This window comes from Caloenas nicobarica, chromosome 6, assembly GCF_036013445.1.
Source record: "Caloenas nicobarica isolate bCalNic1 chromosome 6, bCalNic1.hap1, whole genome shotgun sequence".
NCBI classification, from domain to species: Eukaryota; Metazoa; Chordata; class Aves; order Columbiformes; family Columbidae; genus Caloenas; species Caloenas nicobarica.
In genome coordinates, this window is record NC_088250.1 from 24,328,347 (window position 1) to 24,354,370 (window position 26,024).

The following is a 26,024-nucleotide window of genomic DNA, read 5'->3' on the forward strand; positions in this document are numbered from 1 at the left end:
GCTTGCCAGCGAGAAGGAGGGATCGCGGCAGGCAGGCAGGCGGAGAGAGAGAGGGAGGGAGGGAGGGAGGGGAGGAAGGGAGGAAGGAGGCCGGGCTGATTAGCATGCAGCAGCGCTCGCAAGCCCGGCTCCATTGTTTTAACACCTCCCCTCTCCTCCGCGCCAATCTGTCACCGTTCAGCAGGCGAACGCTGCTGCCTCGAATGCTGCTCTTCTCAAATGAGACGGATAATTAGCTGCCCCGCACGAATGGCGCACTCTTCTCACCCCTGATTGCTATCACCTTCTTGCTCCTGGCAGTTTTGACACCTCGTAATCAGCCTGCTGCTTTTTCTCTTTTCTTTCCCTATTTCTGATTTTTTTCTCCCCCTTCAGTGTGGTTTTTTTTTTTTTTTTTAAATGCAATCCCAGTTGCCATTTGGATTGAGACTCCTCTGTTGAGTTAACCTTGTATGATTGCGGGGGAAAGGGGAATGTGCGGTAGGGAGGAAAAGAAATCGCCTCCTCTGAGTTTCATCTGCTGAGTGAACCATGGGTGGGGATAGGAGCATCTCGGCTTGATCCTCCAGTGCTTTTGTTCGTAAGGAGGAATAGCCTCTCTTGAGCATTCTTTGAATTAACATTATCTTAGATGGAAAAGGATCGTGTGTGGAGAGACTCCTCCGCTCAAGTTTATGGAGAAAAGACTGCATTTCTGTTGAGTTGTATGTTTAGTTAAATTCAGCAATATGAGGCGGAGATTTCAAAATTCACACGGCCAGGAAGCTCTCTGTTCCTCCCGGGTAGGCAAGGAAGGAAGATAACTTCTGAGCCTCTTCGAGTAAATTCACTGTGTTTTATGGGAGTCGGAAGAGAGCTGTGGTTGGAGTGCGAGATGACAGAGGGAACTTCTTCCCTTCCGATTACAGAGAAATAAGAGATCTCCGTTAATGCTCTGGTGATTTCTGTGAGATCTTAAAAAACAGAGGACTCGTGGAATCTGTCATAGGAGCGTTTTCCTTTCCTCTAACAAGCACTGACAGTCTAATTACTGCAGCTACGAGCAGCTGTCGAGTGAACCAGAGAGACAGAGGAGCTACGTGTGTTCTACCCGGCCGCCGGCACTGAGCCTTTGCATCAGGCTGAGACAGCCGTAACGCCACAGCGTGCCCCTTAGAAACCTCCCGAATAGGAAAGGGGGGCGGGTTTCTTCCTTGTTTTCAAGTCAGAACTAGAGTTCCCGGGAATAGTGGCTGTAAGCATGTGGGTTCACCTGTCGCGTACCGTCAGCGCGGGGCGGCGGGACGAGGGAACCCGAACGGGAACCTTGAAAGCAGCTTCAGCCCCGGGGCTACCCCAGGAGAGACTCTGCCGGCTCTGGGAGAGGAGGAATTCGATAGTACACCTTGGCACGAGTCTGCTGCGATTTCTTTCCTCTGAAATTCCACTTCCGTCGCTCAGATTTAGTAGTAGTATTATTTTTAATGATAACCCACTTCTCATTTCGATTCAACCTTCTCTGCTGAGTTGAGCTTGTGTGGAAAGGGGAGCAGAGGGGAGGAACACTGAGCCTCCTCTGGTGAGCGCAATAAAGCAGATGTCCCTGCTGCCAGCAGCAGCCTCCTCCAGGAAAGCTGTACGAGTGGGGCCCACTCAGGGACCACACTCACCTCCCACCTCAAGTCGCTCGCAACTGCTTAGCGTGAGATTTATCTATTTATTTATTTATTTTTAAACCAGACTGGTGCCCCTCGCAGTGGTCTGATCGGTGAGCCTATCTGGACACCCTCAGGCAGCAATAGTTTTGAGCACACAGAATTAAACAGCTTCCTAAGACGCGACACTAGGCAGGAGCTCTCATAGCGCGAGACGGATGTGTTCTGCTGGTCGACGACGCTTCGGACGACCAGGCTCGGACGACCGTGCCGCCCCCACATTCTCCCACCTCGCCTTCCCCGCTCTGCCCTGGCTGCAGGGGGGGCCGGGCCGCCTCCAGCAACAGGGAACCGTGGCCCGACGGGGGAACTCGGACTCGGTGCGGGGCTCCGTTGCTCTGCCCACAGGAGAGCTCACGGGGAAAAGGCATCCACGCATGGGGCGAGGAACAGATGACTTTATTTTCTTTAAAGGTGATTCGCAGTTTGTTAAGCTCTTAATAACGTGAGCTCCTGAGCTCGAACTTCACGGTTGAGAGGACAAGTCGGTTTTGTGCCGCGCTGGCTGGAGATGTGCAAATCCCCTTCTCTCCTCCCAATCCTGGAACTGCTGCCTCTCCCAGGAACCACCCCCAGCCGTGCTCTCTGGGGAGGTACTTCACATGCCGTGTCCAGGGATGAACGTGTCCTTCTCAGCGCTGGGTACTGGCGGGGGCTTAGGGCTGTTAACAGTAACACACTCTTTCTCCAGGTCCTGTAGCAGACATACACTGCACACTGCTGTTTATTACAGTACACTCTGTTGACAGCCAGTCACGAACATGAGATGTTTAAAATAGAGAAAATAATTGCAGAAAAAAATTTCTAAAAATTATGCAGGTGTTAATTCTTCCAGAAATTGGTCACCTGTGAACAAATCTTTAAAAAGAGAAACTGTTGTGCTTTGCTGCTATGAAAATATTAATGCTAATTATCAAGTACCGGGACTAAAACCTGTATTCAGTTCAAATGTAAAAAGCTCTAAGTCACCCTTTATTGTTAATTTAAATTACTTAGTAAAACCCCTCCACTTTTTAATTTGAGCTCAATAAATCCAGAAAATGTGCAAACTTTATCAGAATGCAATGTTTCAACTAAACATAAATTTATATTGCATTGAGAAAGCCACTAAGCATATTCGGGCTAAAAATGAAGTCACTGAGATTTGTGTGATTAGGTTTTCCCTTTTCCTTTCTAGGCTGTAACAGATTTGAGCAATCTTTCATAGCAGACCAGAAGGAAAGGGAAATAATCTTCTGTATTCCTAGCTTTAGGGAAAATTCAACCTTTTCTCACTCTATGCTTCATATTAATATAAGCTTTTCCATGAAACTATTTTTACTAATTATTAATGCTAGAAAGGTACATGAACAAAATAGCTATATTTTTATAGCATGTGACATATCCATAAAATTGCTCCTGTTACATTTTGGCAAAAGGGTCATTTATGTGCTGTGTTTGATTACTCTCTCTAGTAAACAATTCATCTGGGAAAGTCAACCATCCATTTATGTTACTAGTGAACAAGTTTCTCCTAATTTTGGCAAACTGGCATTCAGTTACTGTGATGATTTTACAAGAATCCGAATTAAGAGGTTCACTATTGTAAGTTAAATGTGGACATTTTATAACAGAAATGAAAAATGAGAGCATACTTCTCTTCCTATTTACTTCAAGAAAAACATAATCACGTAAGTGGATATTGAGAAAAAAACCCTAGCATTACACCAATTTCCCCAGCCAGATTAAAGCGTTTATCCTGCAAATCTACACTCATAAATATAATAATGACTTTGGGCCTATTTGGGCAATGATTAATTGGGGAAAAAAAAAAGGTGTTTAACATCACTCTCAAAGGTAATATTGAAGCATAACAAGCAATAATATGAATTACAGTACTGAGTGACTTAGAGTTTCATTTTACTTTGCCAAAGGACAATTAAAAATGTGCTTATCTGACAAACACTTTCGGTCATGAGTTCTCGTTACAATGTCTTAATTCTTAGATTCTTAGCATATCTATTGAATAAAATAAACCAAGTGTATGCAAAACCAGGGATCCAATGAATTCTCATGCATTAAGACTGTACTTTAAAGTGGGAATACAGATGCCGAAGAAAATCTTCCTTAGATGTTATAGATGGTGGTAAAACTTCTCGACAGAATTCACATATTCCACACTGATTCAGTTCAGAGTCTGTATAAGGTTGTGCCAGCAAATCATTGTCTCGAGGTTGCCAAACGAGCTAAAAGAAACAGAAAATGATTACTGCTGTGGTTTACAATGTGGTTTACATTATGCTGTGGTTTATATTTATATAATAAAATATCTGCCTCTTTAAACTATGTGTCTTTTACACCTGTCTGGCCAGAGACATTAACTAGAGAGTTCTCATTTAAGAAAAGCAAGATAGGACTTTGATTTTTTTTAAGTTCTATAAACACATTATGCCTTGGTATTTATTAACGATAAATACCGCTATGAGCAAAAGTCTGTACTATCTGATCTGTGTCTGATACACATTTAGGCTTTTCTTTAACTTTGCCTTTCAGTATTTTACTGTAGGAGCTCTAGTTCATAATAGCCACTTAACAGAAATGAGAAAACACATTTTTACCTTAGAATAAAATGTTTCTTGTATAGAGTTAATATGAAACATATTTGTATTCTTATTGACATGTAACTCGTTTTCAGTTTACTTACAAAATGAGTAGAACCATGTCATATGGCTTAAGTTACTTATTTGCTCTGCCTTTTAGTGTAAATGTATCTCAAATAATCTGTTTTGGAATTCCTTCTGCCATGACAGCATCAAACTGAATGGGACCATCTGAATACCTATCCCTGAATTCAGGCAGTTCTGTGAACTATGCTAAATTTGGCTTAGTAGCTACACTGCTTTTGGTCCCTTAGCTAGTTAGTTTAAAGCCAGCAAGTCTGTGTACCTGACACAGGAGTTCAAGGGACTTCAGCATGATACATACTTTAAGTCAGAGTGTACACTAATTATTTAGTGTCATGCCAACTGGGAATCAAAAAGTCTATCAGTTTTCAAAGTAAAGTTAAAAATTAAGTTTCATTACTTTAGTATTAGCAGCACAAGATAAAATACATCTTTATGTTATATGGCCGAGATGATTAAGTTTTGAGAAAATTGAAAACTAAATGCATAGTGTTGTGACTGCAAAGTAGACAGAATGTCAGCAAGCTGGTACGAGCTCTATGTGGGGATGTAACCTATAAGAGGAGAGCGCCCTACGGGGTTTTTTTGGCTCAGTTTTCTTCTCTCTTGCTTCACTCACACATGGAAAGACAAGCAAGAATACTTTAGAAAGTAGTTTATTTAGCAGGTTTTTTTTTTTTTTTTGCTATCGATATTCAAGTAAGTTTTAATTTTCAGCTCTAATTCAAATTTCATCATGCCAAACCATTAGAATCTGTTGTTTATTCCTCCCATGGTAACTCACAGTATAACTAACCTGGCTTTCATTGTGGTTAATCCTTCTTTTTAAACCAGCTAAACTTTGGGAGTCAATTTCCTGTCCATTCCCTATTTAAACAGTGTTTAGCTTATCAGACAGCAATAGCAGATTTACTGTCTTTCATTATGGTCAGCAATCCATATAATTAAATTGACTAATTAGTAATTAAGCGCAATCACACCACTTTTTTCAGCTCAAAGAGTCTACTTATTGTATGTTGCTGGTGTAAATTGCCTATTAAATCTATCTAGACACTGACACACTTATACATCCCCACAAAATGTGTTTAGAATTACTTGTTTCTCATATCTTGTTATGAGAAGCACCATTTGAAAAAAAAGATAAAATAATACTGTAAAAACTCCACAAAGGATATAGTAAGATTTCTAACCTTGGAAGCACAAGGGGAACCCACTGAGGCAGGCACTTAACTTCCATTTCTTTCTTTGAGTGTTAAGCATGTGCTTAATGTGCTTTTCAGAACAGTGATATATTTGAGCAGATGTTCCATTTCAAAAACATTAATATTCAGATTAAGATCAATAGACTATCAATTTGCTTTTAAAATCATGAACATTCTTAGAAATATTTTGGTGGAAACAACCCCCTCAAACTGTGAATACTGATAAAGACATGCATCTACATGCAAGGCTTACTTAAATGTAGTCTGGAAAATCCTAGGTCCACTAGTATCCATGTTTATTTTAATCTGCTGCTCTTTTCAGTCACATTTTTTTTTAAAAGTTACATCCTAAGTACTGAGTTTTCGCATTTAGTATCCACATAGAAGGAAAGAGCTAAATTTATTACAGCAACTGAGAACAGTTCCAAGAACTTACTGTTGCCAAATCTATTGCATTTATGGGGTTTTCCATTTTATAAGTTAACATATGTAGTAAATACTTGAAAGTTTTATCTACATTAGCAAAAAAACCCAGATGTATAATTCCTCCTTACTGGAGCTTCAGCAGTGGCAGGGATGACAGAAGCCATAAACAGTGTAACTACCCCTTAGAAAGGTAGTAAAAATACTAAGAAGTTTATGCATAAATTTTGCTAAGCTTAATATAGTCAAAAGGGCACGTATGCACATAACTATTTAAGAACATTGGTATCTTAATATACATCTATATTATCTGTGAATCAATTAACAGTCAGAAAAAAACTCTAAAGCTGAGTCCAATTCACCAGGAAAAATACTTAGAAACCTCTTTTGTAGGCAGATGAATAAGAGTGATTGATGTTTAAATGTATTGATATACACAGATATGTATTTAATGGATTCTAAATTAATATTGGCTTGTTTCAAACAAGCTTCTGGATAAAATATAATACTTTAATCAATGTCCTCTATGTTCTACAGTGCTATTGTAGGTATGACTTAGAAATACTGGAACAGTTCACCATTGCCTTTCTTTTCTTCAAGTGTTAGCATTAGCATTATTACATTTTCTCCATAAAGTAGATTATTTACATTTTAAATGATAGCTCAAAATTAATCTCCTTATTTTGCAGAAATACCAATGATCAAACCAAAGGCTTATTTCTATTTAACTGCTATTCTTCTCCACTTTTTGAGCTGCATACTGGCCTATCAATTTATCATCACATACCAGCTGTTTCACTTGCTGTAATATACAATGCAGGGTGCCATCTATTGAAAAATGAATACACAGACTAACTAGTAAGAGAACAAGCTGGAGAGGGAATACAGAAAAAGAGGATTGTAACAAGCAATGGAGTGAATGCTTCACAGCTCCACAGGAATTCTACCAGTGATAAAAAAATTGGTTTAATTTGTTTAACTCAGCTACAACTTTAACTGAGAATCCAATGAAAATTAAAACACAATAAAAAACTGTGATTAGTAAGTTGGTACAGAATTGAGATCTTGTACATTACAAATACATATTTAAAAGACATTTTGAAAAAAATCAGGGTTATAGTTTCAAATACAATGACGAAGAACAGCAAATTTAACATGCTTTAAACTTTTCATCCAAAACTGGTTTGCACTAGAAAATTAAACTAGACTGGGTATGTTTTAGGAGAAAACATCAAAACTGTCATGTCCTACAAACACTTTCCAAATGCTAGTTCTGCATGTCATGCAGTGGCCAAATTGAGAGGTAAAGCTCTTCTGCTGCGTGTACCTTGTCATTTGTGAGGAACAGAAAACGACATCAATGTAAATAGTAACGACATCAATGTAAATAGTAGAAGTATGCCAAATCCACCCTCACAGAATTCCTAAATATCACTATTTGCTTATTCTTGATAAGGTGTCCTCTCACAAGGTGTAAGAAAAGCCATAGAAATGTACAGGTCCATAATAATCTTGCCAGCAACTTCGGTTGAGACAGGGTGTTACAGAAAAGAAGCAAAGTATTCGGAGCTGTGATTGTCAGAACCTGCTGAAATGTTTTTGTGCTTTACAGCAACTGGGCCTTGCTTTCAGAAGCTCCTATGGACTTCAAGTAGCTATAACCAAAATTCAAGCTGAAAGTACCTACATAAACATAAAACTCAGTATTATAGTGAACTTCCCTTCATTTGAAAAAATAAATTTGCTTTCCTCCTTGACTGCTTAAACTAAGAGGAAAAAATATAAAGTTTTCTTCAAGGGGAGGAATAGAGTGCTTTTTATATATCAGATCGAGATTAAAAGTAGATAATTTTTCCACAGTGTTTATTTGTTCAGCTTTTTACTTAGTCCATTTGTCATATTCTCTGCTGTACATTAACAACAATTAAAACAATTATGTGCCCTCTTCAACTGAGATCAAGGGTAGAAATAAAGCAATCTAGGGGGCAACTTCTGATTAATGACAGCTTTGAAATAGATATAGAAGCAATTAATATCTAAATGAACTGAAATTTGTGCAGGCATATCTAGTGCTTACATCTGCTTTCATTTCTGCCCTTTCACTGGAAAAATAACTTGTACACATACTTCAGTATCAGGAAGAACTGACAAGAGATGTTGTCTTTAAAAAAAGACTGATGAGATACCTGACAATATATTAATCCTGTCTCAAATATATTTGCAAAGTGGTTGTCTGAATCATTACAATTTTTTGAAATGTATTTATAAAAAGATACCTGATGAGGACCTCTGACGGTTGTCCCAGCAGCTTCTAAAGAAGAAAAAATTACTTCAGGTATACCCTGGTTTGTGTGCTTAGGTACAAATGTGAAACCCATGTCTGTTGTTTTGAAACATGTTTTGTCACGGGTACTTTCTATGGGCATGTTTGCATGATTTGGGGGGTTTGTTTTGTCAACAGTAGTTAAGCTTTGTAAAGCTGAGGTCATGAGATCAACTCCATAAGCTTCAAGAGAGTTAGGTTCCAATTTACTGATGTTAACAGCACAGTCTCTGTGCTCCAGGTTAAAACGATGATCTCGAAGCATGTTTTCAGCTATACTGGTACAAGGAACTGTTGGTTTTTCCTGAGTGCTCTGCAAGAAAGCAGAGTCATTGTCTGTAGGTGGAAGCTTGACATTAAATTTAGAAAGTGATTCTACAGAGTTGTTGTCCTCATCTTGGCCCACTCCTCTTGGTGTGATAGATGTGATGCATGATGCACCTCTATTTATATCCTTTATAACCCGAGTCTTAAAAAGCTCTTCTGCTTGTTCATCAGTTTTATCAGTGCACTGTATTGGCATGGAAAACTGTATTTCTGTGAAAAAAAAAATGAAGAAGTCATTAAACTGAAGTATAGTTATTAAAGGTGGTGGGGTTTTTTTTAAATTTTTTTTGCCCTGAGAGGATTTTGGTCTTCCTTCTTGGCTTTCTAACTTTTATTTTTTCTCTCTGAAATCAGTTTGAGGCATAGTTCTTTCTGTTCTAATAATTCTATTTGCCTTTGATTTATGGCTATAAACATTTTCATTTTATTGAAAAGCGTGTTGTCCCATACTCTTAAAACATACTTGCACATATTTACTGAAGTGTTCTGGCAGAAATAGAAGCTGGAACCAAAACCATTTCACGCAGTGCCAAGAACATGCTAGGCACCATGAGCATGATTTTAGAAGGTATTCAGGTACCAAACTCCCATTGGTTTCCAAATTAGGTAAATATTTAAACTGAGTAAGTAGTAGTAAGTGGGACCATATTTTCCCTTTGTTTTGAGAATTTCCCTTTCATTTTTGGCACTTTGTTAAAAAACCCAGTAATAATACTCATGGTTACTCCTAATCAGGTGAGAGAATAACTTCAGTACATACTAATTGTACAGCTGCCTTCCGATATCACTCAGATATTGTAGTAATGTGGGCCACAGAAGTAACAGAAATCAAGCAGATTAAACATGTATCATGTACAGCTTTTCACACAGTTGAGTTAGGGACTTATTTATGGAAAACAAATCAATTCTGAAACAAGTTGCTAGGCACTCATATCCCAAAATTCCCTCCCCCAAATAATAAAGTTTAGTTGTGTACAATCAGAATAGAACAATACAGTTCAGACACAGCAATTTGAAGCAACTAGCTACACATTAGCACTTCATGTAACTAACTTCAGTAATAGTATAACCTAAATTAGAAGCAAGTGCTGAAATCAGCGTCTTTTGCTTCATGTAAGTTTGGCAGGTGTTTTTTGAAATCAGTTAAGAGTCTGATTCTACTATTAAGAAAAGCTAGTAGGGAATGTCTATAGTAGCTTACGTTATATTAAATGTAAGCATTAGCAGAACTGGACATTCAGGATCTCCAGTTGCAGCAAAAATCAAGCCTTTCTTTTGTTTTCAGGAAGTACTGGATTAAGGTCTTGTCCCATATGATGGAACAGTATTCATGAGTCTGCACAACGAAATCTAGAAAATAAGTCCTCTGACTCTCCTCAGTCCAGCAATTTTCCTCTAACAGATACAGGGCTGGAGACATTCATAACAGACATCTTTTGAACTGACAGCTAAATTAAAAGCAAGCAAATGCTGTCATTCACACAGTGTGATGGGATATCACATGTAGTAAGTGCCTGCCTCTCACTCCAAGGGACAAAACAATTACAAGAGCCATTGATGTGATGACTATCTTTTATAGCATGTGGTTTGGAGCATTCGTCATAGAATGCCAAAACTGGCGGTGTGTTTTCTTGGTGAAATACTGAGCACCATGTGAACAGACTTGAAAAAGGCAGATGGTAAACAGTGGAAATACTTTTATGTATGTGTAATTTACAGTATTTTCAAATATAAAGCAAAGCTTTCAAACAGTTGAATCACAATAAGAGCTTAAGTATGATATTACCAGTTTCAGGTTCTGGCTTTATCTTAAATGCACTCAGTTGGTCTGTTTGTTCTCTGGCTAGCATACATATTCGATGACACTCTTCTTTCATGTCCTGGAAAACAGTCTCCAGATTATCCCTGGAAGATCAAAATTGTAAATTAAAGAGTCAACCAATCCAGCTTATTGTGACCTTTAATCCAGTCACACCCACGAACCAGAGAAAAGCAATAGTATAAGCTACTTGGATACCTTGTTCCTCAACACATGTATATGTATTTTTGTTCTCTTCAGTAAAAGTAAGCAGAAAAGTGAAAAAGAAAATCTTGTCAAAGAGCTGTTTAGTCATATTATACACACATACATTTGAGCTTAGGGTCTGACACTGCAAGAAGCACCCCCCCGCTCCCCCAATCTAGCCTTTATATTTCTTTAAGTTCTCTCACGTATTTTGTGGAATAGCTTATCTTTCATAAGGGTAGTGTTTCCATCTCATTCTCAGGAAAATAATATGCTGCTGCTGTGAACATTAATTTTCCATGTTTCAGACTTTTCAGGAGAAGGAAAACACAAGCATTTGTTACTGCTCCTTCCTTCTCTGTCTACCTGACGTTTTGGAGAGGGGCTTGTGAACCCATTCCTTCTCTTTCTGAGAGTCACATGACTTTTCCTTCTGACAGATTTTTTAAATTATATCTTTTCCAGAGTATCATACGGACATCCAATATTTAGTTATCTGCACTGAGAAGGGTAAAAATATTTCTTCATACTGGCATGAGCTTGATTTGCCCAAAGGCACTATGTTATTCAGTTACTGATGCATCAATAAAATTCCACTGTGAAATTTTAATAAACTTGCTGAGTAATTTATATTTCTAAGCACAATATCATGGATTTTATGAAATGAACTTCAGAGATGAAAAAGTGAAGTTGGTGACAAACTGGATTTGTGTTCTTTTTTGCATCTTTCTATCAAAAGGGCTCAAAAGAGATTTTTCTTTAATCCAGTGGATTGTTTTCCTTTTAATTGCTTATTCATATAGCAATCAGGAGTGTCATGAGCTGTGCTCTTACTTCTGCTGTGCTTCTCTTTTTGAAGACACAAATGTCTATTTGTATCTTATTTGAAAACAAATCTACAGAAGGAGTTAACATTGCTACTGTTAACACATTCTGACCATTTTCCAGGTTTTTTGATAAACAACAAAGTAAAAATGACTCTTAATACAAGCTTCTAATTGGAGCCTTAAAATATACATATGATTAGATGAATCAATCTCAATTTGCTAGACATTTGTGATACTATGATCTTACTAGTGTAAGATCACCAGTAATCTTACCAGTCACATACCTCTTTCCAAGAAAACAGTAAAGTAAGGGAGCTATTTGAAAGGAGGGAGACAGAAGACAGATGAAGGTTTTTCATTTTTCAGATATAAATCAGTAAAGACAAGAAAGTCTTTATCATACCACAGTATTATTTCCTCTTTCTTATCATAAAGCAGTAGTGAGTCAGACTAAAGATCCACGTAGTTCACCTAGCCTATGTCTGAGAGTGGCCAAAAGCAGATGCCTAGGTGAGACTATAAGATGACAGCAAGAGTTTATGATACTTTTCCCTAATACTCTCCTAGCCTCACCTTAGAGAGAATCTTCTACTTTACCTCAGCAAATTTGTTAAAAGTGTTATTACTGCCCTATCCTGTGAAAAATGCAAGCCTAAGACTGTGGCCAATGTTATTCCCAAAGCACTGGCAGAAGAGGGAATACTTGCTTATGAAATATACTGCTTTTGGTCCCTTGGTCATAGCAAGGGCTGGCTGGCTTCAGCTTACAGATAAACCTGGTTTCAAACTCTCCCATTTAGGATGGATCAGGACAAGAATTATTTCTTTGTGCTGGCTATCAGACCTCCTCCTGACAGCGCAGCAGGCTCCTTTGCTGTGCTGCCATCAGTTAATCCGTTATGGTTATACATTCCTGCTCTGAAGAGAGTTAATGCAACAGAGTTAATGCCTATCTAAAACCTGGCATTAACATCCACTGCTGTTTCCCACAGAGTTTAACCTCCTGCTGAACCAAGTGGCTATTTTGCTTCCTCCCAACTTATGCCTAAATACTTGCAAAGCCTCAGCTATGATTCCACAGTTGCTGGCTTTAGTACCTTCTCACACCGGCTCTGTGACCTATGCTGCTCCCCCTCCATCCATTTTTAAAGATACTGTGTAGAAAAGAGGGAAATAGCTGGTCTTATTTAATAGCAGAAAAGACAATGAAAAGCAAATGAAACAAATGCTGCAAAAGCATTTACCTTTCAAGCATAGGTGAAATACCAGACATCCCTAGAGATAATTCATACTTATCTGGAACAACTTTCTTACTTTTCACCTTGAAGTAAAATATGAAAATATTGATCACAGGTTAGTATATTAATTTTGCTCTTCACCTTAATATGAATACAAACATAATGGGATCCTCCATCTAGTCCTTCTGGAAATTCTCAGAACATTCAGAAAATGACCAAACCAGTTTTTTACTGTTTGTGTGAAATTCCCGTTTTCAGTTTAACTTAGCAACTCATTGTGGATTCCTCTGCTCGTACTCCCTTGAAAGGAAACTGGTTCTAAGAATATTGCTTGACTGTAATTCTGTTTCGGTCATGTATAAGGTAAGATTATGTATTGTATATAAGGTTGTCAGTGAGATGTCCATCTATTTTAGCTCTAAAAAATAAATTTATTCACTGAAATTTTCAATGAACGCATCACAAGCTAATATGTAAAGAGTTCTAGCCGGTTTTTAAAGAAGTTATTAACTTTGACTACCACCTTGTGGTTCACTCTAGTATTACATAGTTTTAAATCTGCCAAACATTATGAAAAGTTTTTTTATAATAACCAGTCATTAAGCTGCAGTTCCACTAGCTCTACATTACCAGATGGCCTGGGTAGTTCACGTGCTCCAAATCAGACACAGAGCTTGATCATATCTCTGCCAAATCAGATGATTTTAATGATACATTGTTTATAATCACAGACCAATAGCCTACAGGTTTGTCTTACTTTGCATTGAAGTGTAACTGCAGCTCCTGTAGACACATTTGAGCTGCCTTATACCTTCCAACGTGGGTTACAAACGCTTGCCATTTTAAGTTAAGCAATGCTTGGGAAATCTAATAGCAACAAGTTATGTGTTGCTGTGCTCCTACTCTTACTTAGCTTGCTAAATTATGTTGACATGGTTAGGTTCACACTGGTGGCCGCACTCTAGCTATCCCATAAGGACAGAATAGCACTCTGGATGCTATTCTATAACAAAAATAGGGTGGCATGAAAGTGAAAAAGTGAACTCAATCTTGGTAAAAACTTCCAACTGAAAATTATAAAAAAGAAACGCTAATCTAGAGTTTTCGCAAATACTAAAATTTTAATGACATAATTAACACATAAATAGAACAATAAGTACTTAATAGTTTGGTGTTCCCCATGCGCTTCATATACTTTAATGATTTCCTAGTAATCATATAATGCTGACATTTAAAATCAATTTCTTAGAATAATTAGTATAACCGTATTTGAAAGAACTAATAATTTATAAAAGTTTTTTAAAAAAAATTTATTTTACCTATATTTCGTTTCTTATCTTACCTCCCTTTTATACGTTGGCATCTGTGTACCCTTCTGTGCTTCACTTAATTCTTTCAATTTGCTTTTCAGAGTTCTTATTTTATCTTCTTGGTTGGAAATAATAGATATAAGCTTCCTTTCCTTTTGATTGTTTTTGTCCTCAAGTTGCTTCAACTTCATGCTCTCACTTTCTAACTGTTCCTAAAAAATAATTTTAGAAACACCAGTACAGTTAATAGAACTGAGGCTTGTGGAATATTACCATTCAGCAGTCTGGAATATGCTAAATTAAGTTTTTTTAACATAAATAAGGGCCAGTCTTATTTATTACATTATTAATTTTAAACTGGTGGTAAGGGTCTTCTACCACTACACATAGATGTAACTCATCATAGCAGATTACTCAAAACAACTGTACGTTCTGAATTTACGAAAGTCGTATTACTGTTTATAAAAAATAAAGATGCTCTCTTGATTCACATACTATATAATTCACATTACCATTTTATGTATTTTAATAAAATAGTATTTCATTAATCTCAATCAATCTTAAACAATTTGAAGAAGGTGATATTCTGCAGCTAACTTAATTTTCAAGCAGACCCAAGAACAGCATTATAGAATCACAGAATATCTCAAATCGGAAGGGACCCATAAGGATCACTGAGTCCAACTCCCTGCTCCTCGCAAGACTACCTAAAACTAAACCATATAACTTAGAGTGTCATCCAGACGGTCCTTAAACTCTGACAGGCTTGGTGCTCTGACCACTTCCCTGGGGAGCCTGTTCCAGTGCCTGACCCACCCTTCAGTGAAGAACGTTTTCCTAACATCCAGTCTGAACTTCCACAATGCAGCTTCATTGCATTTCCTCATGTCCTACTGCTGCTCACGAGAGAGAGGAGATCAGCACCTGTCCCTCCGCTGCCCCCCTTGAGAAAGTTGCAGACTGCGATGAGGTCACCCCTCAGCCTTCTCTTCTCCAAGCTGAGCAAACCAAGTGACCTCAGCCACTCCTCATAAGTCTTGCCCTGAGACCTTTCACCATCTTGGTTGCCCTTCTCTGGACACACTCTAATAGTTTGCTGTCCTTCTTATATTGAGGTGCCCAAAACTGCACACATTACTCAAGGTGGGGCCAGACCACTGCAGTGTAGAGTGAGACAATTGCCTCCCTCGCCTGGCTGGCAATGCAGTGCTTGATGCACCCCAGGACACAGTTGGTCCTTTTGGCTGCCAGGGCACACTGTTGACTCATATTCAGCTTGCCATCAACCCAAATTCCCAGATCTCCTTTCATGGGGGTGCTCACCAGCCTCTCGTGCCCCAATTCATATGCATAAACAGGATTACATTGCAAATATTGCAATGCTATAAAGATTTGTGAAATAAAAAGCAGTGGCTGGCCCCACTTTAACTATTCATCTGGTAATTCATGGAATTTTTATGTATGTGGGCTTTTTGGTGGAATTAAGAAGAATACAACAAACATTTTTTTTTAATATGGACAAAGATAGTCCTTGGATAACTTCCAAGAAACAACCTATGGTTAAAAACTGTGGCTATGAAAACCTTACACTTGCCAGCTTACAAAATCTATATAAACATTGATCTTGAACTGCACCAAGTGTCACAAAAAGTGGCCTGAGGCCCCATGTCTGTCTGTGTAAGAGAAATAAGCCCAAAGGGTTAACTCAGTAAGAAGCAATGTAAGTGAAATGCAGAAAGGTAGTCTGTAGACAGGTAGGGCAAGGTGAAGAGGAAAGAAGCAAATAGGTGCTTTTTCAAGAACATTTGATTTACAAATGGGACCTAAATAGAGTGAGGTTGTGCATTTGGAGATTAGGTAGGTAGGGGCTACTCTACTTGACAGTGACAGCCATGTAGGGATGGGTCCAGAGCAGTCCACAGAGACACCGGGTGGTTAAGCAATGAAAATCCATCAGCACATACTTGTCATTCTTGTGCACCGTCAGGATATCACACCAGGAAAAACACTGGAGGGATGATTACACTCTTTGGGATCTTTCAATAATACAGTCCTTCCTAGCTTATAGTTTCTGATACTGACTGAGTCGGGGTGTTTGCAATAACGTGGCAACATTTATAAACTGGCTGAAGTTTGTAAAACTAATGCCATGACAAATAAGTATGTCACACAGGTCATACCTGCTCAGTTAAGTTCTTGGCCACACAATGGATCTTTCAAGCATGCTTGTATTAAGAGCGAACAAAGAGGTTACACCTATATTATGAAAAGATCAATATATTTTCTTTTGGAGAGGCTTTGTAGGATCAGAGGATAATTCAAGTTGGAAGGGGCCTCAAGCGTTCTCTAGCTCCTAATCAAAGTATGTCTGATCAGCTTACTCAGTTTAGTCTTGAATTCTGCAAGGATGGAGACTGCACAAACTCTCTGGGCAACTTTTTCCAATGCCTGCGTGCCCTCATGGTGAAAAGTTTTCCCTGATGTCCAGTCTGAACCTTTCATGTTTCAACTGCCCATTGTCTCTCATCCTCTTGCCGTGTACCACCATTAAGGGCCTGGCTCCATCTGCCTGGTAACCTCAACATAGGTATTGGGGAGCTATTAACTTGCCCTGAAGCCATTTCTTCTCCATGCTGGACAAGTCCAGAGCTCAATCTAGTTTACCAATGTCTTGTACTGGAGATCCCCAAACTGGCTGTAGTATTCTGGATGCAGTCCAATGAACACTGAATAGAGGGAGATCCTTGCTTCCCTGAGTGTGCTAGCTGTGCTCCTGTTAATACACCCCAGGAAGCTGTTGCCCTTCTTTTCCGCCAGGACACAGAACTGGCTCATGTTCAGCTTGCTGTCTAACAAGACCCCATCTCCTTTCCAGCAGAGCTGCTCCACAGCCCATCAGTCCCCAGACTGTACTGCTGCAAAGGCAGGTCCTTTTATTTTTCCCTGAAGTGTGCTATAATGGCCTGTTGCAGTGACTTCCTAGGATAAGCAAACTGTCAGATGGTTTAAAGGAAAAATACTATGATGAACTACTATAACTGGTCTCAGGAAATGTTAACTGTAACTTATAACAGTTTAACCACAAACTCTTCTTTCTTATTGGGTAGAGTTAGCTTAGACAGATGAAGCAATAAGAAAAAAGGCTATCAATACCAGAATTTATTTTATCAGGTAGCAGGTCCTAATTAATCCTACTGCACACATCACACTAGCAGCAAAGAACAGCTAAATGCATAAAATTGTCAGCTAGCATAAAATCATGAGGTACAGCTTTCTTTGCATCAAAGATAGGAAACAAAGTGACACTAAAGAAGTGGTATTGACTGGAACATGCAACTCTACAAGACTGCTGCAGCAGCTGCTCTTAATACTTAAGTCATTTTAGCACCATAATTTTGAGCACAAAGATGACTACCAGACATCTGCCATCCCTCTGCTTATGTCCTGCATGAAAAAAGACCTAAACATTTATTGCAGAATGAACAGTCCTGTATACCATATGCATCATTCATTCCCGACACACAGTATCCTCCCCTTTTTCAAGGCACAAGAAATTCCGATAAAAACTCACATGGTGTTTAATATTGACTTTCTTGACCCAGGAAAATATAAACACGAGCATGTTTTCTTGTCACAGGTATTAACTTTAGCTTCATGATTTATGGAGCTTAAGAGGATTCTGACTCTATACTAAAAATAGCATGCAGAAGAAGCTTTACTTGACATTGTCTAATCTTGCTTACTAAGGTTTTCTGTTTGCTGGGCAGCTTTGGCTCTGAAACAGTAACTGGATCCACATTCTTCCTAGTTAATGAAGTTTAGCCAGGCTGTATTAAAAAACAGGCAGTAATTTAGGTCTATTTTGTCTCCTCAAGCAGGGGACTGAAAAAAATCTGGTAATCTTGTATATGGTTTGATACTGACCACTAAGCCATCTTTCAGTGAAGATGAATGTGAACAACAACAACAACAAAAATGACAACAGCAGGTAAAATACACAAGTATGGCCCCATTCTAGAAAATAGAGAAAAGCTAACCCCTCCCTCCCTTTAAACCTCTGAAATTTAAGCTCTGACCATGCATCTATTACAATCAATCCAGAATTTCTATTAACTTTACTGCAGGACAGGATATAGTCCACTCAGAAATCCCATTTGACTTAGCAAAAGATAGTTTCAATATGTATGGATAAACCCAGGCACCTCCAGACAAAGGAGAGACTGAGTTTCAAGGAAGGACAGGAAGAAACAGCAACATTTAACTTAAAGACCATAATGATAATTTATTATCTGGAACTGTACATTTTGCGAGCCTGAAATTTTTGATGGTGAAGTAGAATAAAGCAGTTAATGCAATAGAGGACAATGGCTGTAGACAGAATTTATTTGGTTTAGAGCAGAACGTGGATAGAGTATGATTAGAAAACTACAGGCTTTGAAATAGAATAATCGAGCTTCCAAATTTGAATAGCTGAAAAGCCTAATACTTTATTGAATTAGATACAAGACAACTATACAGGGTCAGTGATAGGATGATGGATTTTTGGTCTAACGGATGTCAAAATAGGACATCTATGGAAGAGAACAAGAAAACAGGAGGCATTCATGATACATGTTTTAATAAATTCCCAGACCTTCTTAGTCATAGTTTCTATGTATTTATTAACTCTCAACAGATTTCTCTTCTGTGAAGTTGTCCAATTTTTCCTTGAAGCAGGACATTCCACTGGCTGACTACCTACAGGCGAAGAATCAGCTCTTTTTTTTTTTAACATGGCACAGATTTTTTTACTTTGTTTTGTTTTGTTTTAGTTTTACTTCATTTATTCAGAAAGACAGAGAAGTGGAAACTCTTAGGTTAACTTGATGTGGTCCTGGTGATTTGCTACTGTTCATTTTCCTCAACTTTTTCCATACATTCATTCCATGCAGTTTACCTTTTTATCAGTCATACATCAAAATTTCTATATATAAACAGTGCAAAAATTGGAGCTGCCATAAAAGCATATAAAGCATTTGTCACAATACAATTAACTGTCCATCACCTTCAACAGAAATTTTGGGTTATATGGTTCTCCTCCCCCGAGCCCGCTCAATAAAATGAGGACTTGTGTACAGAGACTGCTGTGTATCTCCATTCACAGCCATCCATCAATGGCATGGCCAAGACACAGCCAGAGCTAATAGAAGTGTGTGTCCCTCTGCAGTGCCGTGTGGACATCTTTGAATCACTCTTGTCAGGTTAGCAGAAGCTTACTGGGCACAACACCAAACATTAGGGTCCTCCAGGTATTTGTTCCCAAAGCTTATAACCCCTACGAAATCAGAAGGATGGTGCAGAGATATCCACATGCCTCTGCAGAAACCAGACTTGGTCCAGTCAAACATGTTTTCCTCAAGCTCCGGGCTCTCAACACCTAGAGAGCTACTACATTTCCAATAACAGGAACACAGAGCAGGCTGGGTCAACCTGACCTTGCATGGGTTTAGATCTCTACTGACCTCCTCTGAAAAGACCTTATTTGTATAGCACTATGCCTGGGTTTAAATACAGACTGTATAGTTGATTCTTCACGGAATATATATATATGAGCACAAAAGAAGCAAAATCCAGATGAACTACCTACTGCTGAGAAGTAACTGCAATAAGAGACTACAATAAAAAATGCAGATGAAGACAACTTGCATTCCATTAAGAAAATAGCCCCCGAAATAATGACTCCAGCTTCTCATGCATTGCCTGTAATCTTCTGTATAGATCACATAATTTCTCAGTGTTTCCCCATATGAAAAGAACAGATATCACACCTTCCTTTCTCCTACTCATTATATGACTAAGTTACTTAAAACGGTTGTCCTTGAGCAAGCATTTGGAAACAAGAGTATGAAATACTAGACTTGGTCAGGTCTCCATGTGCAACCATGAGACATAGTTGTTATCCAACTCAAGACAGAGAAATGCAGAAACACGCAAAGATGTTTCATCAAAGAATTAACCCTTCAGCTGAGATGTACGCCAAACAAATGCAAATATTGGGAAAGAAATGACATCTTGTGATTACAGATTCTAGTGTAGAAAAATTATATAAAGACTTTTTAAAAAATAAAATAAGAGTGTATGAAAATCTTTGGAACAGTATGCTTAAAATGTCTGCAAAGGCTTAGTCTCAAATGAGATTCCTTCCAAATAATTAAGCAAGCATCAGTAATCCAATGAAATTATTTTTAAATTAACACTTGTGATTAAAAATGCATTTCTGTGAATTTAGCATAATTAGTTTATAGCTCAGATTTAGGAAACAAATCCTGAGATTAATTATTTTTAAATCAAATGCCTGATTCCATTTAAGTGTCTTTTTACAACACTTACAAGGTCCCTGATAAGAAGATTCATATTCAAAAATAAGAGATTTTATGTTACAAGACAGTTCTCAAAAAACACGGTAGGATCACTTAGGATAAGAACAATGCAACTTCATGCATCTCTGTCACTGTCTTTGGCCAATATGCAAAATCCATCCAAGGTATTTCCCATCTATTCCACACTACTGCTTTACTCTTATTCCTGTTACTCTGAACGGCCTGTAGTGAAAACCTCAGTGTTACTTCAGTGAGTAGAGGCAGAAGTGACATTGTATTGAAACTGGATATTTAAAAAAATAAACAAATCACCAGTGTCTCCAGAGCAATGGATAGTTCACTTTCCACTCCATCACTTTCTGAGTGCACATTCTCCATTTGTTGCAAAAATATGTGGACTGGTTGCAATGTGAAAAGCTCTTGTGAGAGAAAGTCCCTTCTTGACTACTGGTTTTGGCAGGTTAAGAAATAAATACGCAATCCTACTTTGCAATCACAACTATTCTAGGGAGCTGGATGGCCAAACTGGGAAGGATCGAAGAAAGATGCCTAGTTCACCTAAGCAGACTGCAGCAGCACAACACTTGTGCGCTTCAGGTGAGGATCTTGTATTAGAAGAAGTGCAGTTCAAAGGCACCGGTAAAAATCTCACCTCTTTAGATTCTCATTGTATAATCACAGCACAAATACGATCTTATGTTAAATATACTGCAGGCAACCATACCTTTAAGAGTTTTTCTCTTTGCTTTGCTATGTTCAGTTTTTCAGAGAGCTGGCTGAAAGATAAGTTGGAGGTTTCAATGTCTTCATGCATCAGAATGTAGGGATGTGCATTACCTTAAAAAAAAAGCAGCTGATTGTCACTGTCGCCAGTCAGCTTCTATATACAAGCAAAATTAAAAAGAAGCTAGGTTTATATGAACTTCTTTATTTTCTTTGAGCAAGCCCTCATATTAAACAAGCAAGAGAAGCCCAGTTCTGTGCTTAAGAGACAATACAAGACTAAACGAGCAATAAAGAATGTCCATGTGCTCTTAAAAATAAAAGCCAACCACTTTGCTAGTATTTATGAAAACCAGGAGTGTTAGGCTAGTGTGAATAAATATTTAATGAGCATGGCAGATTAACACATGGTTACTTTGACTCTTTTCTCTTATTTGTGCAATACAGTCAAACAGTGGAAAATTATCCATCAATGACTGTTTGATCTGAAAGAGAGTTACCTGCTTATAAAGCTTTGGTTATCCAATAAGATTAGCATCACAAGACTCATCTAACATGACCATAGCACAACCTATAAGCTAAACTTATTAATGGATAATTGTGAAATTAGTACGTAACAATTTTGGTTTTAATTCTAGTGAACGACTTGAACCCATATTTTCATAACTTTTATTGGCTTCAGTGTATGCAGGTTCTACATGTAAAGAAAATCTCACCATTTCCTGAAGATGATAGAGAAAGACCTCAGAAGTGTTGCATTTTAAAAATAGATTTTGAAACTGCACATTTGTGTTAAGCCTCACATTCACAGAAAAGTATGATCCTGCTTTCAGAGATGTATATTGTAAAAACTGAAGCAACAAAGTCAAAACTATTCTTCAGTGCAACACAGCATAAAATGAAATAATGTGCAAACTGGAGTACATACCTCTATTAGCATTCAGAGCAGCTAACTGTGATTTCAGTTCTGCAATAATGCTGTTTTGAAGGTCTATCTTTTCCTGCTGTTCACGTATTTGCTGCGTGTAGTTTTCTGTCTGCAAATATAATTTAATTAGCATTAATCTTATTCTGTTTTGACTAAGGGTCTCCTATTTGGCATATAAAAAGCAGCTCTGATTTTTAAAGATAATTGTAGTTGTGGACCAATGTGTGAAAACTCAACTACAGTAACCTTTGCAAGTCCATATTTTTGAGACAGCATTGATTAGAAAAGGTATTATAGGAAATAAATCACAATTTTCAGTAACTGTTTCAACTGTGGCAGTTGTAAAGGACAGGATAACTTTTAAGTTAGGATTATTCGTTCATAGCCATAGAAAACATCAGGTTTAAAATTACCATTTTAGTATTCTTCAGAATGCTGGTCAGTTAGTTTATCTATAAAAAGATGTGATTTTATTTCCCTGTATCTTCTAACAAAGAAATTATATTAAAATGGGCTTTCCAAAGATAGATTTAAAATGGAAAACAGCAACATTGCTTATTTCATACAAGAGGTATTTTGTAAATAACTTTAATTGCCTATGAATGGACTTTTGCCTGTTCCTTTGAATGTAGTCGATTTGTTTTTCTAATCTAGAAAGCCCAGGGGAAAAGCAAGCAATCAGCCCATTCTTCATCTAGCTGTATTCCATCTCATGCTATAAACAGGCCATACAGAGCCTAATAAAACTGCTCACATTTCACCAAAGTGTATGAACATTGTTATACAGCCAGTTAACTGAACAAATGGTCAGGTGGCAGAGAGATGCTAATATTCAAAAACTATTATTTCATTAGCACATGCCTAGTGTTGCAGTTACAGTGGTGCTAAAAGCAAGCAAGAAAACTTGTGAAGTCCCAACATGGAAAGTTATAGGAATGCACTTAATTTTTCTGAAATTAAGAATATTACAGAACAGGTCACAACCTGGGACAAGACTAGGTATTGTTTTCATGTCTATTCATAGTTTACCCATAGTGCTATCTAATTCTCAAATTGGTCACATTTAAATTCCACACATCTCTACTGGCCAATGTGTTTGTCTGTAAAGTAGGCAGGAAAAAAAAAATCTCCAAAGAAAATTTATTTTAAAAGGCCAGGTAGTAGTTGTACTATGAGAGTTTATTTAAAAAAAAAAAAAAGTGATCAAAGAGCAGTAAACTCCAGCAGCTATAAGAGACCTCATGAAGCAGAAAAATCACTGAGAACCAAATTGAAAATGTACAACAGCAATGTCTTGTCAACACTTCTGTACAGAGCACAGACATGACAGCTAAAACAGACAGAAGAGAAGATGCTTTTGACAGCCAGTGTGCACAAATTATTCCTTGAGTCAGATGGCAGCAACAAGTTACCAACTAGAAGATCTGCATGACAACCAACCATCCATCTGTATCAAACACCATCTGGCCGAGATGACTCTGGCTTCTGTGTGCCTGACATGGCTCCCAGCTTTAAAGACTGGCAAAACAAGTGGCCTATCGGTAACTTAAGTAGTAAACTGTTAACAACAGAGTGGTGGACAATCCAACAATGTACAAAGGCCACACAATGAACAGAGGAAGTTACCAGAGTAAAGCACTGTGCAAAGGTCATTCAAACCCCATGAGTTTGGTTAAAAAAACCAAAACAAAACACCCCTGAAAAACAACACAAACAAAAAACCCCCAACTAATTATAGTATGAACTCTTCTTGAAAAAATACTTCTGTTCTCTTTTGATATGATGAAATCCAACTACTGAAAGATTAGCACAAAGATTTGAACTGGCAGTAATCCTTTATGAAAGGCTTTAGTTTTAAATTTCTGAACCAGTGAAAATGCAGAGAGAAATCTTGAAAGCATTTAGTTCACTTAACACTGATGATCTCACATACTTTTCTAGTTTTCTTCTATAGACTTTAGAAGGGTGATCTGACCTTACACTTGATGTCTTGTTTCTTGGCAGAAATTTCTTTCACGTACTGTTAGATGACCCAGGAATATTAACTCGACTGGTTTTCCTTCAAACATTCTAAAATGTTTTGCCTTTTAAGTTAGTTGCAATTTCAGCACAAAATGTACTGACTTGTGCTTGTTAAGTACAGAAAACTATAGAGTTGCACCAGCAGTGCTGCACCAGACTATGAATGGAGACAGACCGCACAGTGGATGATTGCACACAGGATTGACTAGATATCTGTTCTGCAGTGCCTTGGCTAGTTTATTTTGCCATGCAAGAAGATGGCATGATTGTGCCCAGATATAAGAATATTCTCTAGCAGACCTCTCCCTGCTCCCAGTTCTGTTTCCGTAACTTGACACTGAGTACGGTTCTTCTGTCCCTGAACAAAGTCCCAGCCTACCAGTTCTATGGAAGTTTCAGGAAGTCCTGTAGCATCAAAAACATTCAATCCTTCCTATAACAGAGCTTCCATTGTTGGGTAGAATATGCTCAATAAAATTAGTATTACAAAGCCCCAAACTGATAGCTTTGCAATAGGCTGGCCTACATGATGACAAGTGCTACAATACTTTTGGCTGAAGTAATGTTTTCAACAATAGATGAGGTAAAAATTCAAAGGTGCTCCTTACTGTTCAGAATGCCTCCTGAATCTTTCTGTTACTTCATAATTAAGGAATAATTGTACAGATTATTATTTTAAAAAAATCAATACTTATTGTAATAATTTCAAGGTAACTTTGCTGTAAACATTTAAACAAACAAACTCTGTTGTCCTAATAGTTTGCACAGCACCTAACATAGTAGTCTTTGACCTTGACATCAAATAAACTAGTAAATCATATGGTATATCTTCCTACTAACACAAAAATTATTTAATTTAAGCTATTTAGATTAATAATTTTAAAAGTAATTTTTAATAAAGCAAATTAGATTTCAATAAGTACTTCATTAAAGCCAGGTAAATGTTATACACATCTTTGCTGTTTCATTAATCCTCCAAAACAGACAACACTTTTCTCACCTTTAAAACTACAAAAAACCTAAAGGCTGAAAACCTGGTACCCACCTACTAGATTCACTGCCTAATGCATCATTCGGCAGTGTACTGGCCTGGTTTCATAACGGCAACTTCCAGCTCTAACAGATGCACTGAAGTGCATACAGCTAAAGTGAAACTGAAATCCACAGGTACATACCACGATCCTCTGTGGGAAGGATGGCTTTAAAGATACAATTCAGAACCCAATACATACTTTTTGCTGTAGTTCTTTCACAGCATGGTCCCTGTCCATGCATGCTTGTCGATAGGCTTCATAAGCTTTGTTAAGCTGCTCTCCAATGTTTTTGTCCATAATTCCCAACGTTGTTTCATCACTGAAAAGATGATCAAGTTAACAGACCTGAAAGGTAATCAGAAGGAAAAAGAGAGAGTTTTAAGAGACAGAAGTATGTAACTAAAAACATATACAACACGACTTGTATTAATGTCATGTTTAAGTAATATGTGCAGTATATTTGAGCAATAACTCACATAATAGTTTGAACTATAGCTCTGCTCACCTCAACATATAATTTTATGTCCAGGGATAGGTTTAAACAAAAGCCAAATAAAAGCAGGTTAACTCTGAATAAAATTCTGGATGTACAGAATGTGTAAATGGATGTGTAGCTACAGTGTTTGAGGACTGGGACTTACAATTTGTGCAGATCACCAGTTACCTGATTTGATGACATTTCTAACAGTTTAGTTTAGTCAATTGTTTAGTCAATTGTGAAATAACGGATAGCATTAAAAACCAAAGCAAAACTCATTTTTCGGCATTAAGCAATGAAAAGATAAAAGTTCAACAACATTAGGTCACATGGACCTATCCTATTCTATGCCATATTTGAAAATGGCAACACAAGCAACACTGCAAGGTGAATTAAAACATCTTTTACCTAAAAATCAGTGATACCAACCAGAAAGAATTAGCAAAACTCAGATCTTTTCACATAATA

The 26,024-nt window shown here is 37.8% G+C and overlaps 1 protein-coding gene across 2 annotated transcripts in view; it reads right to left on the reverse strand.

The window, feature by feature from the left end:
- Positions 1–1,717: 1,717 nt before the first annotated feature.
- TANK (TRAF family member associated NFKB activator) overlaps positions 1,718–26,024 on the reverse strand; it is a 28,595-nt gene continuing 4,288 nt past the window's right edge. For both annotated transcript variants that reach the window (XM_065637989.1, XM_065637990.1), the window contains 8 exons: positions 25,277–25,423; positions 22,023–22,131; positions 21,096–21,208; positions 14,045–14,224; positions 12,709–12,785; positions 10,419–10,537; positions 8,259–8,842; positions 1,718–3,919 (listed from right to left, as the gene is read on the reverse strand). In XM_065637989.1, coding sequence (XP_065494061.1) covers positions 3,752–3,919; positions 8,259–8,842; positions 10,419–10,537; positions 12,709–12,785; positions 14,045–14,224; positions 21,096–21,208; positions 22,023–22,131; positions 25,277–25,375 — 1,449 coding nt within the window. In that variant the 5' untranslated portion in view covers positions 25,376–25,423 and the 3' untranslated portion in view covers positions 1,718–3,751. The remainder of the gene's footprint in view (positions 3,920–8,258; positions 8,843–10,418; positions 10,538–12,708; positions 12,786–14,044; positions 14,225–21,095; positions 21,209–22,022; positions 22,132–25,276; positions 25,424–26,024) is intronic.